At 53.4% G+C, this 16,475-nt stretch overlaps 2 protein-coding genes across 3 annotated transcripts in view; both read right to left on the bottom strand.

Moving 5' to 3' along the window:
- Window positions 1–16,475, bottom strand: part of UBE2T (ubiquitin conjugating enzyme E2 T) — a 176,915-nt gene that overhangs the window by 109,589 nt on the left and 50,851 nt on the right. The window lies entirely within an intron of this gene.
- On the bottom strand, window positions 2,303–15,277 carry DENND2D (DENN domain containing 2D). 2 transcript variants are annotated; one of them, XM_066335818.1, is made up of 12 exons: window positions 15,196–15,277; window positions 10,755–10,942; window positions 10,106–10,218; window positions 9,905–9,974; window positions 9,013–9,090; window positions 8,782–8,922; window positions 6,631–6,779; window positions 6,327–6,504; window positions 5,838–5,879; window positions 5,141–5,231; window positions 4,494–4,733; window positions 2,303–3,213 (listed from the first exon to the last, which is right to left on the bottom strand). In XM_066335818.1, the coding sequence occupies exons 1-12, from the start codon at window positions 15,248–15,250 to the stop codon at window positions 3,152–3,154; spliced, it is 1,407 nt and encodes a 468-aa protein (XP_066191915.1). In that variant the 5' UTR covers window positions 15,251–15,277; the 3' UTR covers window positions 2,303–3,151. The 2 variants fall into 2 exon arrangements, with proteins under 2 accessions (XP_066191915.1, XP_066191914.1); XM_066335817.1 differs by lacking the exon at window positions 15,196–15,277 and adding an exon at window positions 14,149–14,245 and having other exon boundaries at window positions 10,755–10,939.

Below are 16,475 nucleotides of genomic sequence, written 5' to 3'. Positions count from 1 at the left end.
CATGTGGCCTGGGAGTGGGGTGGGAGCAGGGGCTCTTCCTGCCCTGGCATGGTGGGAAGCACTGGGCTGTCACCCCTGTGCTGGCTCTGGCAGGTGAAGCCTCCCACGACTGTTTGCTGGCACTGAAGCTGCTGGTAGAGAGTGACACATGCCAGAGCATGAAATTGTCTTCCCCAGAGCAGCTGCATAGCAGGGATTGAGTCCCAAATCAGCAGTGGGGACTGAGCTGCCTGCTGGCTGGGCCCCAAGTTTTTTGGATAGTGTGAATTGGCCAGTGCTTTGCTGGGAACTATGTTAACAATTTAGCAGAATAAAGGAGCCCTTTCCAATTCAGGGAAATATTTCTTAGTGCTGTTTTATTTACTGTTGTAGGCTTGGATCAAGTGTTGGGCAAATCTTGAGCAGGAAGGATTTAAAAATATGCTGCAAGTTATGCTGATGTGCTGCAATGTGACCCAGCCTCGGTGTCCCTGCTCCCAGCAGGCCCAGCTGAGCCTTGCCAGTGTGTCCCCAGCAGAGAGTCTGTCCACCCTTTGGCATTAAAGGGAGGGTATTAAAGCCAGAACTTAACAAATACCTGTAAAAAAAAGGAGAGGGACTTTTTGCACAAGGAAACAGTGATAGGACAAGGAGGAATGGATTTAAATTAAAATAGGGGAATTTTAGATAGGATGTTAGGAAGAAACTCTTCCCTGTGAGAGTGGTGAGGCCCTGGCACACGGTGCCCAGAGAAGCTGTGGCTGCCCCATCTCTGGTAGTGTCCAAGGCCAGAGACCTGGGATAGTGGAAGGTGTCCCTTCCATGGCAGGGGGTGGGACTGGGTGATCATTAACATCCCTTTCAACTCAAATCATTCTGGGATTTTATGATTCTAAGGCAGCTCCAACTCTTTTGAAGCTGAAGTTCACCCTAGCCTGGCAGCTGGAGAACAGACTGCATTTGAAAAATTATATATTTTTTGATTTAAGGATGCGTTTTTGTGTACTGGTTTTCAGCAGCTGAGAAATAATTTTCTGTCAGTTTTTTTCTCCAGGAGGAGTTTTTTCTCTGGGAGGATTTCTAATTGTTTCCAAAAGAACTACTCCCAAAATGACAACCACTTCCCAGTTTCTCAATGAGATGGTGTTTGGCTTCACAACCAAAAGGTTTGGCATCTGATAGGTGCCCTTGATTTTCCACACCATTTTCTGCTGTCAGTTGAACTTTGAAAAATAAATTAAAAAAAAAGGAAAGCCGGAAAAAAAACCACTGACCTTTAATTTCCTGTAGTTAACCCTGCACTCTCTCTACCCATGAGGGGGAACTTGTGGAGAAGACACCCCAGTGCCAAAAATCCCGTTTTCCTAACAAATAATTCCTGTTCCCCCTCCAGACACGTGGGGGCTGAACGACAAATCAACTATTTTCTTTCAGCCGGGCTGGAGACTTTGACTGCTGTTTGTGTCCTATGTCCAGCTGTGTTTCAGTCACATTTGTGCCTGACTGGATGAAGGGTTCAAAATTAAATGTCTTTTATCTCTCTTGTTTGGGTGGATGTTGCCCAGCTCTGAGAGTAAAAGCTGACTGGCAGTCTGGTGGATTTAAGTGCTTGCACAAAATCCCCCACTGGGGCTTCCAGCACTGCTGCAAAAGTTGTGTTAAACTGGATTTGGAACCACGGGGGGAGGCATCAAGGTGGACAGAGGGATGGAGCAGCTATTCTGTGAGGAAAGGCTGAGAATTGGTGTTGTTCAGTCTGGAGAAGCTTTGGGGTGACCTAACTGTGTGCTTTCAGTACCTGAAGGAAGCACAAGAAAGATGGAGAGAGACGGTGGAAAAGGGCCTGGAGTGACAGGACAAGGGGGAATGGCTTCCCACTGCCAGAGGGCAGGGTTAGACGAGATATTGGGGAGAAATTGTTCCCTGTGTTCCCTTCTCTGGCACACCAGAGAAGCTGTGGCTGCCCCTGGATCCCTGGGAGTGTCCAATGCTAGGCTGGACACGGCTTGGAGCAACCTGGGCAAGTGGAAAGTGTCCTTGCCCATGGCAGGGGATTGAATTGGGTGATCATGAACATCCTTTCCATCCCAAACCACTCTAAGATTCCTTGATTCCTGGATATTTTGATGCCTGGTGGGTACCAAGCAATGCAACAGCCTGGCTGTAACATCTCAGAGAGGAGAATGAAGCTCTGCCTTCACTGGAGCCTTTCATGGGAGAAGTACCTGGCTTGGGTTTCAGTGGGTGGAACCAGTCAGATCTGCAGCCGCAGCCCAGCTTCCCTGCTGCAATATTTATTTCCTGTTTGAGTGTATTCAGAAAGGAAGAGAAACATAATTTAGCTTTAATCTGCTGCTGGCATCACATTTCAGAGAGAAATTGTGAGTTTTTAAGGGACGTTGGCACCAACACCAGACCCAAGGAGGATGACACATTTTTTACTCTGGGATGGAACAAATCCTACCTCCCTCCTCAAAGCTGTTGATCAGCTGTTTTCCCCTTGACACCCCACAGCCATGTGGCCTTCACATTTTGCTCCAGCACAAATAAATAACCTGCTGGAAATATTTTTGTTTCCTTAGAAAGACAAACTTGGCTCTATGTGGCACCAGTGATGCGGCAGCTGCAAGAGAGGAAAACTCTAACCCCCCCCACACCTCCCCCCACCTGCTCCTGCTCGTGTTTAACAATGGCACAATAAAAACATATAAAACAGTTCTTAATAACAAAACCTCAGGAACTGTGCAATGGGATGTTCCTTATTTGCAAACTCCTGTTTAGTTTTAATCTGAAGCAACACTATTTCCTACTCATCCTTTGTTTTTCCCCCATTCTAATAATTACTCTAAACCCCTGTTGTGCTGCAGCCAGCCCTGGCTGCCCTTCCTCTGTGTGAGGTGCTGGGGGGAAAAGGTCTGTGCAGGGCCAAGCACTGGGGGTCACAGTCTGTCCCTGGAGCAACCACGATTGGGAAAGAAATCCCAGCCTGGTGCTAGTTCTGTGCAAAGAGTTTTCCAGTGTAATGATGCCCTGAGGAAGAAAGGGTAGGACTGGTGCTCAGTGCTGCCGAGGGAGCTCAGGAGTTCCAGGTGGGCAGGAACAGAGTCCAGTGTGGTGCTGCTGGCAGGGATGTGTCAATCCGAGTCCTGCTGCTCTGCTCTCAGGCTGGAATTCAAGAGTCCCTTTGGTGCTTCTTCTGTTCATGGTACTCTATTATTTTCTGCTGGAAATACGCTGTGGAAGAGAAAAGGTCATGGGTGCGGTGCTGGAATGGGGGATACAGGGCTGCACAGCCTGAATCCTTGGAAGTGTTTTTGTCCCAAACTTTCCTGGGTTATGGACATCTGCATCCAGAAAGGACCAGGAGAAATGTGAAAATGAAGTGTACAAGGTGGGTTGGATGGGGCTTGGAGCAACGTGGGATAGTGGAAGGTGTCCCTGCCCATGGCAGGGCGTGGAACAAGATGCCCTTTAAAGGTCCCTCCAACCTAATTTTTTTGAATTCTGGGATTATATAAGTCTGTGAAATGGGGGTGGTTGCAATGCCACCCATCCCTGTCACCCAAAATAGGCTTTATTATGCTGGGTTAGGCAGAGGTTTTAACCTGTGTGTTCACTCCTGTTCAGTTTTGTGTCTCCCGCTAGCAAGGAAGGGAGAAAGCAGCAGACCCAGCAAAAAGCCGGAATAGTGATGCAGACTGGGAATACAATGAGAAAGACAGGGATTGTGCCATTCCTCTCTTCCTCCCCAGGTTTGTCTTATAAGGTCTCACATAAAAGGGTAGAGAAGAGAAGCAGCACCTGAGGCAGTGCCAGCAGGATTCCCCCGGGGTGGCAGCTCCCAGCCCAGGATGTCTCCATCCAGCAATACAGTTTTTGGATGGTTTCCTCCACCTCCACTGCTCATTTGTCCTCATCCCAGGCTGGGAGGAGGCTCAGCTCTGCCTTGTGCTCTCTAAATCCCCAGGAAAAGGGAAGGATCATTCCTGCTGCCACAGAGCTGGAGCTGAGCTGAGTCAGGCTCTTGGCAGCTGCTGCTGTGCTCAAGCCAAATGTTTGTGCTGCTGCCGTTTGTTTGCCTCAACACGGAGCTCCCAGTGAGCAGGCCACAGCTCCAGGAGAGTGACAAGATCTAAAAATCATAGCATCCAGAATCCAACACTGGTTTGGCTTGGAAGGGATGTTAAAGCTCATCCAGTTCCAAACTCTGTCCTGGGGAGTAACACCTTCCACTAGACCACTAGACCAGTTTGCTCCAAGCCCCATCCAACCTGGCTTTGGACACTTCCAGGGATGGGGAGTCACAAATGAAGATTTTTTTTTTTTTTTTCTTGACAAGGATGGAGAAATGAGGCCATTGAGAGCAAACAGGATCTGCTCAGTGCCCTCAGCATCCTCAGCTTGGGCTGCATCCCATCCCTCACCACACACGCTGACTCTGTCCCTAAACCAACCAGCCCAGGGTTCCACAGAGTTCACCCAACAGGGGAGGGGACGAGAAATGGGACCATTACCTTCCTGTGGGATCCTGCTCTTCTCTGCTTCCTCAATAAATAGGGAAAACATGTTGGTCTTCACAAACTTTTTCACGAATCTGCGGCAGCTCTTGGAGGTGATGGCCTTGCAGAAGGCTCGCTCCTGGAAGCTGCCCGAGCCGCTCCTGCCCCACTTGATGTGTGAGGCATAGTGCCCGACCAGCCGCACAAAGAAGTGCACAAAGGCTTCTGACACTAGGGCGTTCACCTGCTCCAAGGCTAGAAGGGGAGATGGATGAGACAAGAGGTAGGCATGGGACCTCTGAACTGATGGCTAATTTTGACTTGGTCTATGTTTGCATCCCAAGGAATTACTTGCTTAGAGCCTTCCTCTGTCACTAATCAAAGATCAGACTAATTTTGCTGTGGGATCCCTGGCTTTCCGAGGTGTTGCCTTCCAGGGTGGCAGCATCTTTATGTTCTAAATATTAACAAAAAATCCATTTTTCCAGCAGAATTATCTGTTCCTGCTCTCATGTTTCAAAGGACAGAGGAGAAGCCAAGGGATTACCCCTGCAAAAGGGGAGAAATATCCCAGACCAGGTGACTTTAGGAAAATCCCTTGGCTGAAGTCTAAGCATGGAGAAGGAGGATCAGGGCTGTTTTACCATGACAGACATCCTTACTATGCACGTTGTTGTTGTTGTTGTGCCTGTTCAGAGATATCAGCATCTCATTCTGCAGCTTTCTGGGCAGGATCTCCTCCTCATCACCCACCTGGAAGGCAATGGGAAGCACCAGAGGAAATCTGGCTCAGGGCATCATCAGTGCAGCCCATCAGTGGGGCTTTTAAAACTCATTAATAAATCATCATCACAATGTCCTGCAGAGATGTGGGTGTGGGATATCCAGTGCATGGACCCTGCTGTTCTGGCTGAAAAGCCAGGTGCAGTGGCTGTAGACATCCCCACATGGGATGTTCCCCCTGGGAGGGTGCCACTGAGATGGTTGTGCCCCCAAAATCATAGAACCACAAAATCCCAGATGGGTTTGGGTTAGAAGGGATATTAAAGCTCATCTCATTCCACCCCCTGCTATGGACAGAGACATCAGACCACATTGCTCCAAGCTCTGTCCAACGTGGCCTTGAACACTTGCAGGGATCCACGGGCAGCCACAGCTTCTGTGGGCAACCTGTGCCAGGGCTTCACCACCCCCACAGGGAAGAACTCCTTCCAAAATCCCATCTAACCCTTCCCTCTGGAAGTTTGAAGCCATTTAAAAATGTGGAAGCTGCCAGCTAGCTGACACCCAAGGAGAAAAGGTCGTTCCTGGGGTTATCCAGGCCACCCCCAGCCCCACACCCACACAGGGAGGACCTACCGCCCGGATGATCTTCCCTTCACAGAGATCAACTATCAGAGCCTGAAAGAGAGCAGGGAGTGACCAGGTTTAGCCCTGCAAAGGCATCTGGCCTTCCTCCCACCTGTTTGGGACTGGTGTGTTACCAGCCTGTGAGGGTGACAGGAGAGGGATCAGCCCCTCTCTGCAGGAGGGACCTGGGCAGGGGAACCAGGGCAGTTTTTGCCGCAGTTTTTGGGGTTGGTGGCTTGTCCCTGCACAGCTTTACTCTGCTTCAAGACTGGGATGACCCCAAAAGCAGCTCCTGGAGCTGCAGGAGGCAGGGCAGCTCCCACAGGAGTGTGGACATATTGCCCCAGGTGCCAACAGGAGGGGACATGGAGGACACCCTAACTTCCAGCCTCCCTGGATGGGAAAAGGGCACAATCAGAGCCTCTAGCCCCAGGGCCAAGCCAAACTTGGGGACACAGATTAACCAATGCACCTGCCTTCCCCCTCTGGATGAAATACCTCCTCCATTGGCTGCTCCAGGACCCGTTCCAGGTGCCGCATCTGGATGCCAACCATGAAGGGTGTGGGGCAGCACACAGTGTCCAGAAGGCACTCGGGGACCACGGGGATGTAGGTGTGAGCCCAGGTGAAGGGGTACAGGAGAGCAGCCACGGCATGGATACACTGAGACAGGACACTGTAGGACAGGCAGCCAGAGGTGATATCATGGCAGGGAGGAGGGAACATCCCACCTCTGCTTTGTCCTGTGCCACTTCAGGGGCATTTTTATGGATATTTTTATAATAAAGAGAACAGGACTCACCTCAGCTCCTCAGCCAGGAAAATGAGCCGTCGCTCCAACATGGCAGAGGCGAAGATGTGCAGGATGAGGTGAGGGCTGAGTCGCTGGAGCAGAGCCTGGAACTCCACGTGCTCCAGGTGGGCATCTACAGGCCGTGTGAGCTCGATGAGCTGCCAAGGAAGAGCCATGGAACCTCAGCTTAGGAGGGGCAACACTCCCCCCATCCTGCCCTGGCTCCCTGAGAAGGTGATTTGGAAGCAGTTAATGACCCAGAGTTTGCAGCATCTGCACTGTGTCCATGTGCAAGGGACAAACCCCATTTCATCCTGCCAGGAGACACAGCCTGTGCAGTGCTGAGAGCTCAGAGATGCCATCAGTAATGTGCATTGTGGGGATCTTTATTTGGGCACTGGAATTTAACCCAAATGCCTCTTTTCTCCAGTGCTCCCAAGTCGCTGGGAGGGGGTGGCAGTGACATGTCCCATCTCAGTGTCGGACAGGTCATCTGTGAGCTGCCAGGAAAGGGAGGAATGGGGAGGGCATGACTTCTAGAAATTCCACAAAACCTTCCTCTAAAGCCCCTATGGCAGGGTCAGCTTGGCAATTCCTGGCTAAGATGTTGCAAAAGTGAGGGATTTAATAGATATTTGCAGGTGGGCTGGCTACTCAGCTGCCTTTGCCCACAAGTCTCCCAATCCCATCAATCCCCATGGCAGCTGGACACAGTAAGTACTGAAGGGTTAACAAGACTGTGTATCTCATGACACAGTCCTGGTCCCTCTCCCCATGCCTCAGGAGGAAACTCTCCTTCTCCATGTGCTTTTCCACTAAAGCAGCATCTTCTCAGCAAGCAGCATCAGGCTTGGCTGGGCTCCAGAGTCCATTTCCAGCACAAATCCTGCCCCATCCTCGGCTCTCAGACTATGCAGTACCCAGGATTTATTTCTCCTCCTTTCCTAGTCTCAGTGATCTCCTTGACTTGCTCCAGTCCCTGCCTGGAGCCCCAGAGTGCAGCTCTTTCGAAGAACATCCTCATTCCTCCTCCCTCTGGCAGCCCAGGCCATGTTCCCAACCATGGCCCTGGGACAGAGCATTGAGCAACCTGCAAAGTCTTGCACAAGCTCCCTGGATGAAGAAATCACTTAGATCGCCTGCTGCTAAACTGCTCTAGAGAGGAGGGATCCTGCTCTCAGGCCTTCCCTGGCAGGGCACATCCCTGGGATGCTCAGCATTGAGGATATTTTGCCCAGTGCCAGAGTGGATCTTCCCCATTTTTCCAGCTTGGCTTTGCCACAAGAGAAAGAAAAAGCGAATTAAAAGGCTGTGCCCGTGCGAGTCTGAGCTGTGTGGGCACAACGGGATCTTCTCATCCATGTCTGCATCAGATCTTTTCTCCACAGGAAAAAAACTGGGCTTATCACACACCTGCACCCACCTAGGCAGCTAAACCAGGCAGAAATCAGGGCTGGGAGCTAAGTAGAATGGTATGGATAAGAGTATAAACATGGAATCATGGAATGATCAGGGTTGGAAAAGCCTTCTAAGATCATCAACTCCATATTCACCACTAAGCTCTATCCCCAACTGCCACATTCACGGTTTTTGAATACTTCTAGGGATGGTGATTCCACCACTGGGCTGGACAGGCTGAGCCAGTGCCTGACCACCTCTTTTGGGAAGAAATTTGCAGCTCACAACAGCCCTGACACCACTATGCTCCCCAACCTGCTGGTGGAGCTCATGCTGGCTCAGGAGCAGGAAGAGGTCACAGCCCCTGGCACAACATGCCCCTCCCGGCCCCTGGCATGACACCCTACTCCCAGCCCCTGGCACAACATCCCGCTCTGGCATCAGGGCCAGGCAAGTCCTGACATGGTGTGGGGAGAGTTTTTGTGTGGCAGTTTCAGCTTCAGGTTGGGGGAGCTGTAGAGGATGCAAAGATGGAGCAGCATCCCCAGGGGATAGGCTCCATCTTCATCCTCACTGCTCTCCTGGATCAGGAGAGAGATAACACCCATATTCCCAAGGGATGAGACCCCTGGCAGCCTGACCCACCCTGCCCTGCTATGGTGAGCACCCCTGGGTGCTGCAGGTGTGGAGGATGCTCCCAGATGTAGCCTGGGCTCCTCATGTTGCAGCAGTCCTGGAGGTGCCCCCGAGCCCTGCACCAACCTCTGTGCCCGACTCAGGGATGAAACTTTTGATGGTGACAGTTTTCCCTGGAGCTGGGAAGGGTGATTCCCGAAGGCCCTGCATGAAGGGGTAGATCACTGCCATGGAGATCTGACGCCTCTTCTCCACCTCGTCCAGGATCTGGGTGAGAAAGATGTGAGCTGGGAATCCGCAGCAGGAAAAGGAGAAGTCGTCAGGACCACTACTGAGCCAGAGCGACCAGATCCCTACCTTGGAGAAGAGCCCAAAGCAGCCCAGGCAGCTGATGATGCAGAAAACCTCAGGGAGCCGGACACCACGCCCGGATGGCTGGAAGAGTGTGGGAAAAGGATTTGAGCAACTCCCAGCCCCCTGCAGCTGCTCCATGCTCTCCAAAGGGATCCCCATTTGCTCCCCTCAAACTCCCAGCCACTCTCTGGGAGATTTTAAAAGCTAGGGCCATGGCCAAGGATGCAGTTGATGTTGGAAAAGCAGAGGGTACTCAGAGAAGGTGATTTGAGTGCCTAAGCTGTTAATTATTTTGGTGCAAAGTCCGTTGGCATATTTCCAAACTCTCCTCACACCGAGACACACATTCTCCAAGACATCCTGCCCCACCATGCCTGGGGTTAATTCTGACTCCTGCTACAACAGGATTTTGGGGATGGGGTGAGAGGTCCCAGCTCCTTGGCACCTGGATGGCTGCATTGACATCCCCATCCTGATCCCAAGTGGGATTTGCAGCCATCCTGCCACTGCAGACAAGGGAAAGGAGCCAGGGAAGCTGTGGAAGCCAGTGGGGAATCACAGAACCATTAGGTTTGGAAAAGCCCTCCAAGATCTCAAAGTCCAAAAGTCCGCCCAGCACCATCACATTCACCCCTAAATCATGTCTCCAAGTGCCACATCCACAGGCTTTGTGAACACTCATTGTTTCCCCCATCCAACATCTGAGTGATGCCTCAGCAGAGAGCTTTGAAAACCTGCTTTGGGTACCCTCTTACTGCTTGTCATCACTTTGGTCAAGGCCAGTGGCTTTCTAAGACATCCCCAAGAGCTGAACTCCGGGCATGGCAGGAGGTGACATGTCCCACCGTGGGGAGGGGGGGACATCCCTGATGGGTGTGAGGTGGGGTGGGCTCACCAGCAGCCGCCTGCAGTAGCCGATCTTCCTGCTGCCATCCACGTTGGTCAGGACAAAAGAAAAGGTTTCGCTGCAAGGACAGAAAACGTGGGGCTGGGATGAGCTATGATGGACTAGGCTGGGCTGGGCTGGTCCTTCCAGCCCTCAGGAGTCCCAACAGGGGTGGGTGCCCCAGCCCAGACCCTGCAATGGGGCAGGTACCTGGTGAACTCAGTGACAGGCACCCAGTTGTTGCCATCAGGGAAGCAGAAGAGCGGGATGGCTTGGAGGAGACGTTCTTCCTCCTCCTTCTGGCCCTTCAGCAAGTTCTCGCGCTGGAAGGAAGTGACACTAAGAGTCAGGGAAATGGAGGGTCTCCATCGTCACCAGGAATGGGGTGGGATTCAGTGGAATGAGGTATGTCCCTAAGCAACCCCCGGCTCTGAATGATGCAGAAGGGGCCTGCACACGTCTGGACAAGCACTTTCCAAAAATCAGAATTTTCACTCTCACCCCGTGGACAGTGAGGCAAAGCAGAGAGACCCTCTGCCAACTAGGATCTCTTCCTATGCCACCTCCCTGAAGTGTGATTTCCCCACTGTCATCTCCCTTTTTGGGACAGGAGGCCAGCGACAACCCCTGGGAGTTTCCTCCTGGGGTTTGTGGCCCTGGGCTGGGATCATGGAGAAGGACAGATGGTCCTAGCAACCCCGACCCAGGGCAGGCAAAGCTCTGGGGTCTGGCGCTGTGACTCAAGGGCATGGGGCACTTTTTCTTCTCCTTCCATGGCTTTAATGATGGGGAAGGAACAACATCCCTTTCTCCTCTAAATGTGGAAAACTAATCTTATCAGAAACAGAGGACTAAATACCTTTGGGAACTGGTAGGTTATCTTGGGTTCATAATGTCCATCTGGCATCTTCTTCAGTGACACCACCACCAGGTACTCAAAGAAGAACTGTCCAGCAGAGTAGAAGGCTGAGCTCTGCTCCCCCATCTTCCCCTGTGGTACCCGTGGGGGAGTGTTTTCTGCAGCAGAGGCTCCATCTTTTCCTTCTGAAGCCGAAAAGATTCCCCCCAAAAATCAGATCAGAGTGCAATGAAAGGTGTGAAGTGTCCTAAGGGCAAGGAAGGAGTTGCAGAGTTACATGTGGACAAGCACTAAAGTGGCTAAAGTGGCTAAAGTGGCTGGAAGGAACCAGGTCCTGGTGCCCAGGACTTTTGGTCCCCAAAATTGAACAGCTGGGGACATGAAAAGGAAAGAGAAATGGCTTTTATGAGTCTTTCAGGGAAAACCCTAAGACACCCTCCAGCCTTCCTCTGCCCCAGCCCAGGGAGGGCGGAAGGATGCCCAGAGCAAAGCAGGCACATGGAATGAGGGAGTGCAGATGGGGTCTGCACTAAACATCTTCAGGGATGTGTGGGAATGTGTTTATAGCAGTTAATTTTATTCCCTTAGGGGAAGTAAACAGCAAAAAACCAGCCCAGACATTGTTTGAGCACCTCCTAAAGCTCCAGTCAGATAAATCCCAACCTCTCTCAGCCAGATGTCCTGGGAACTGCTGATTGCAAATGAGCTGCTTGAGGGTTTTCCCTAAACCACAGCTCTCAAAGCAAAGCAGTTCCTGGAGATTACACCCCTGTTCTTGTTGGGCTGGTTGAGGAGGGCAGCTGGGAAGCATCAGCTGTCACACCCTGAACAACCAGGAACAGGACGGAAAAGAGCCCCATCCAGCATCTCAAAGGGCCCTGGGATGACCACAGTGGGACAGTGAGATCTGAGGGCTGGAAAGAAGAGGAATTAAATACTGTACAGAGACTGCAGCCAGGCCATGCTACAGCTCTTCACTCTTCCAGAAGCCACTTGTGCTTCCATTTACACCTTTTTCTTGACACAGAAACTGTCCCATCTCTGATTATGGTGGGCAGCTGAAGCAGAAAAGTTGAGCTGTTCTTTTGGGAATAGCAAAAAAATAAATACGTGGCTGGATGACATTACTGGCCCTTGCAGTTTGTCCCCAGATCCCAGAGTTTGTTCCTGGGCTCTTCTGGTTGTGCCACAGCTGGTTAGGGCAAGGCATGGCCATGATCAGGTACTCCTATTATCCTTCTCCAAGTACGGCATTCTTCTTGAAAAGCAGCGCTGCTGGACACCCTGTCCACATATCCCTTCAGCTCCCGAGCTGCCTCCTTTAGTCTGGAAACACCTCTCCAGCCTTTGTTCCAGGTCACTGGGAGCTGATGAGAACAGAAGGCTCATAGGAGGAGGTAACACTCATGGTCCCATCACAGGATGTTCCTTCCCAGTGACCAGAAATACCTTTCCCAGCTCGGGGTGGGGAGATGCTCAAAGCCACCCCTTCATGCACCTTGGGGCTGCCCCACCTACACATGCAAAGTCCTTCCTCTTTGGCAAGGCAAAAATCATCCCAAAGAGGTCCTTTTGCAGCAGATGAAGGATGAGACCTGTCTGAGGATAACTCTGGTTTACTCTCATTGGGGATCATCCTGGACCTGCCCAATGAGGTGCTCCAGGCCAGGGAAAAGGTTGACAAAGATGTGCATTGCTTCTCCTGCTCTTCCTTAGGATGCTTCAGCAATGGCTTTGGTCTAGTCCCACCTCGGACTCAGGCAGGAGGTTGTTCTTGGGGGGACCCCGGGGAACAAGGCTGGGCCATGGGAGGGTGGCTGTGTGTCCCGTCCACGTTGGACACCGGCACTGGTTGTTTTCCCATCACCAGGGCAAGATGAAAGTGCAGTGAAATCCTGCCTATCCAGTTCCACTCTGCATTTCAGAGAACACCAGATGTGCTCTCCAGCAAGGACTAGATTTGCATTTTTTCCATGGGGTTTACAAGCAAACAAGTCAAACCTGCTGTTCTGGAGAACACGGCCATGCCAGGCTACGGCTTTGCCTCTCACACAGGGAGCTGTGAATCCCCCAGCAATGCCAGGTCTGGCTGCAAATGCCCTCACTGGCAGAACCTAAATCCCTCCAAGACTACAAATCCCCATCCCTGGGCTGGAAGATGAGCTCCAGGGATGTATGGAGTGAACTGTCAGGTAGGCTGAACGTAGCGTCAGAGATCTCAGCGCTGCCCCAAACTGGCAGGATTCACAGTGCCTGGTCTCCCAGGAACATAAGGCAGAGTCACAAGAGCCAATGACTCTCCTATAGCCTGTGTCGGGATGATTCGGGGAGCAGCCCCGGCCCCCCAGCAGTGGGAGCATCCCCTGCGAGGAGAGGAGGGAGGCGGGTGGCCAGGGGGGCTCTCACAACTCCCGGACGGAAAGTGGCTGCCGGTGACGTGGATCTTCACCCTTCCATCCACCGGGCACGGAGAGGGCAAAGGCTGCCGCGGGCTTTTCTTATCGCCGAGGGCTGCGCTCAACCCCACTCTGCCTGTGGCACAACCAGTTTCTTTCCTCCTAGAAAACTCCCGACCTCTGGTGAGCCAGAGTTTCCCGACCTGGTTTGCGGAGGAGCTCAGCTTCCCGTGCCGCCCAGCTGCCCACCTGCCCCAGCGGAGAGGAAATGGCTTTGGCTTTATCAAACCTCTTCTGCTGAGCTGGGAACATCAAGCTTATGCGGAGCCAGAACCAGCACAAAACACACAGGGAGGCGAGCGCAGTAAGCCCCCCAGATCCATAGACTGCTCCAACCTGCTTTGCTCTGGCTTGAGATACGGCAGCCAGAAAACTCTGATGATCCATTCGGTATCTCGGAAAAGATCACAAATCCCATACGACCAATTTCTGCACCGCCTTCTGAAGGCTCTGCAAGACCCAACTGTCTTGAGGGGCACCGTCTCCGTAGTGGGTGCCCCCATGGATACCCCCACGGGTGCCCAAACGCCACGCGCCGGCATGCCCTGGGATGCCTTATTCAGTGAGGATGTGTGGAGACAGGGGACCTGTGGGGCCGCTCCTGGGGCTGGGCTGGGCTCAGTTGGGAAGGGGTGGGCTCCTGGGAGATGGGGTGTAGCTCTCGAGATGTGCTGACCCCCCGGGATGGGCTGACCCCCCGGGAACGGAAGAAGAGATGCGGTGAGTCCCGGGGCAGCCAGCCCGAGCCGGGTTCCGCGGGGTGGGGGGCGAACGGGCAGGGCTGAAGGAACCGAGCCGCTGCCGTCGGTTGCACCCGGCGCTGCTGGGAACGGCCCCGCTCCGCCGGCAGCCGCGGCACCGGGGACGGACTTGTCCCCACACCGAAGCTGACGCCGGCACTGGCACCGACACCTCCCGGAGCCCGTCCCGCCCCTCACCTCTGCGGCCGGCGCGCCGCAGGCTCCGTCGCAAGAAGTTGCCGATGGAAGTCATGGTGGCCCCGGTGGGAAGTGGTCCCGTCACGGTCCCGGTGCGGCCCCGGCCCAGCCCGGCGAGGAGAACGCGGCTTCCGCCCGCCGCGCTTTCGCTTTCCCGGGGGAGGAGGGACGGCATAGGGCGGAGAGGAGGAGGAGCGGGGAACCGGGCAACACCTGGCACCGGCCGGGCACGGGGTTTTCCTCCGGGAAAACTGGGCACTGGGCCACGGGGTAGCCCAGGAAACCGGGAAAAACGGGTATAGGAGACCCGGGAGCATGGGGAATGAGGTGAGCAGGGAGCCGAGGATGCCAGGAGGAACTGGGGACGGGGGATCCGGGAGTACAGGATATGGGGTAAGGGAAGAACTGGGAGTGGGAGTCCTTGGGAGCATTGGAGAGGAGAAGTCGGGAACAGCAGGCACGGAGGTTCTGGGAGGAACCTGAATGCAGAGCTCCTGGGGGCATCGGGAATGGGCGAGGCGGAAGGACCTGGTTGCAGAAAAGCAGGAGCACCGGGCACCGGGGTACAGGGGGCACTGGGAGCTGAGACCGAGCGGGCACGACGGTCGTGGAGGTAGCGGGAATAGGGGAGCTGGGAACACCCCGAGTTATAAGGATCCCGGGTATGGGACATCCAGGAGAATCGGGCATGGGGACACCCAGAGCACCGGACATAGAGGGAACTGAGCATCGCCTCAGACGGGGCTGGGCATCCTAGTGGGGAGCCAGCCTAGGCTGGGACACAGGGCGGGACAGGGCACAGGGTGGGAATCAGGCCGTGGACACTTGGACCAAGGTTTGCCCTACATCACAGGGGAGAGAACACCCATTCTCGAGCGCTACAGCATTGCCCAAACCCTGCTCCCAGCCTCCCGGCCTCCTCCAAGCCGTTTTCTCCCCGGGACCACACCAGTCCCAGGACCGGTGCCCAGTGCAGCCTCTGTGGGGTCAGAGATGACACTGACCCGACCCCTCCAGGGTACAGAGGTTTTGGCGTCTCTCGCTCTGCAGTGTGGTGAGGAGTCAGCCCACCACCCGCTGTAGTGACTCCACTGTGCTTCATTCCCGTGCCGTGGGCTGCGAGCTCTGACCGCTCGGGTACGCCGGTCGGGTTGTGCTTTACCTCGGGCTGCCGTTTCTCCACGGGGCAGAGATTTATCGTCCCTCCAGGAGATACCGAGAGGTGCTTCGTCCAGCTCTCCAACTGGAGGCCGCTTGCCATCTGCCTTCGTCGCAGGAAGAAAGAGCAGTGTCCTGATGCTGAGGTCCGGGGGTTTCCATGTCTTGCCCATGCTGGGGCACTGCGGAGCTGCTCGGCTTTGCCGGGTGGTTTTACTGCTCCGCAAGCACCAACAGGGAAAGTCCCTTAAAAGCCCTTAAAGATAAATGATATCTCTAAAAGAAAAATTCCCCTTCCCCATTCTCAGCCTGTCTGCTGGTATTTCCTCTGCTGTTTTTGGGTAGTGCTTAAGCAGTAACTAAGATCCATTCCAAACCAAACAATTTTCTGATCCAAAAACTGAAGTAATGAATATCTTCTGTGATTCTAATTAAACACACAGAGGGACCTTGGGCACAGCTACCGGTTATTAAACTCCGAGTGTGATGAGTTCTCAGCCCCAGTGCCAGCGTGGGGCCGTTTGCAGCTGTAGAGCAGATTCCCTACACAAAATGTCCTCATCTTATTTTTTATTTTGCAACATCTCCCATCCCTCTTCCTTTCCCGAGTGTGGGCTGGAGCTCGAGAATGGGTTTGCAACCTCTGGGATTAGTCTTCGCCTTGCAGAGCTGATGGGTGCTTCCAGAATTCATCGCCACCGGGACATGTGCCTCTGATTCAATCAGAATGCTGCCTCCTCATTGGGATTATCAGGGAGTTGCTGGTCCAGGAGTCATTTTCAGGCTAGTATTGAGTGGGTGGGAAAGCATTTGCGCTTCTCGGAAGAGAGGACAGTGTGTTTGTGCGCAGGGCTTGTTCCCAGGACAAATTTCCTCTTGGCACAAAGGGAAAAGAAAAAGGGGTTTTCCCCTCGATTTTGGAGGAATACGCCTGCTTCCTGGAAATGAGCGCCACCTTAGGAGAACAGCTGCTGCTTTCAGCCAGAAGAAAACCCCGGAAATTCTTTGATTTTATACCCATAAACACATTTTTTCCCCCCTGCTTTCTCCCTTTAAGGCAAATCTGTGACGGCGAACCCGCCTCGATAACGCCGTGATTCCTCTCAGGCGGCTTCTGTGCGGCAGTAAAAGCGCCGTGTTCCAGCCACAAAACTTCCCGAGGAAACAAC

The sequence above is a fragment of the Sylvia atricapilla genome, chromosome 25 (assembly GCF_009819655.1).
Source record: "Sylvia atricapilla isolate bSylAtr1 chromosome 25, bSylAtr1.pri, whole genome shotgun sequence".
Taxonomy (NCBI): domain Eukaryota; kingdom Metazoa; phylum Chordata; class Aves; order Passeriformes; family Sylviidae; genus Sylvia; species Sylvia atricapilla.
The sequence above is the reverse complement of the archived record's forward strand: the minus strand, read 5'-3'. Positions and strand labels throughout refer to the sequence as shown.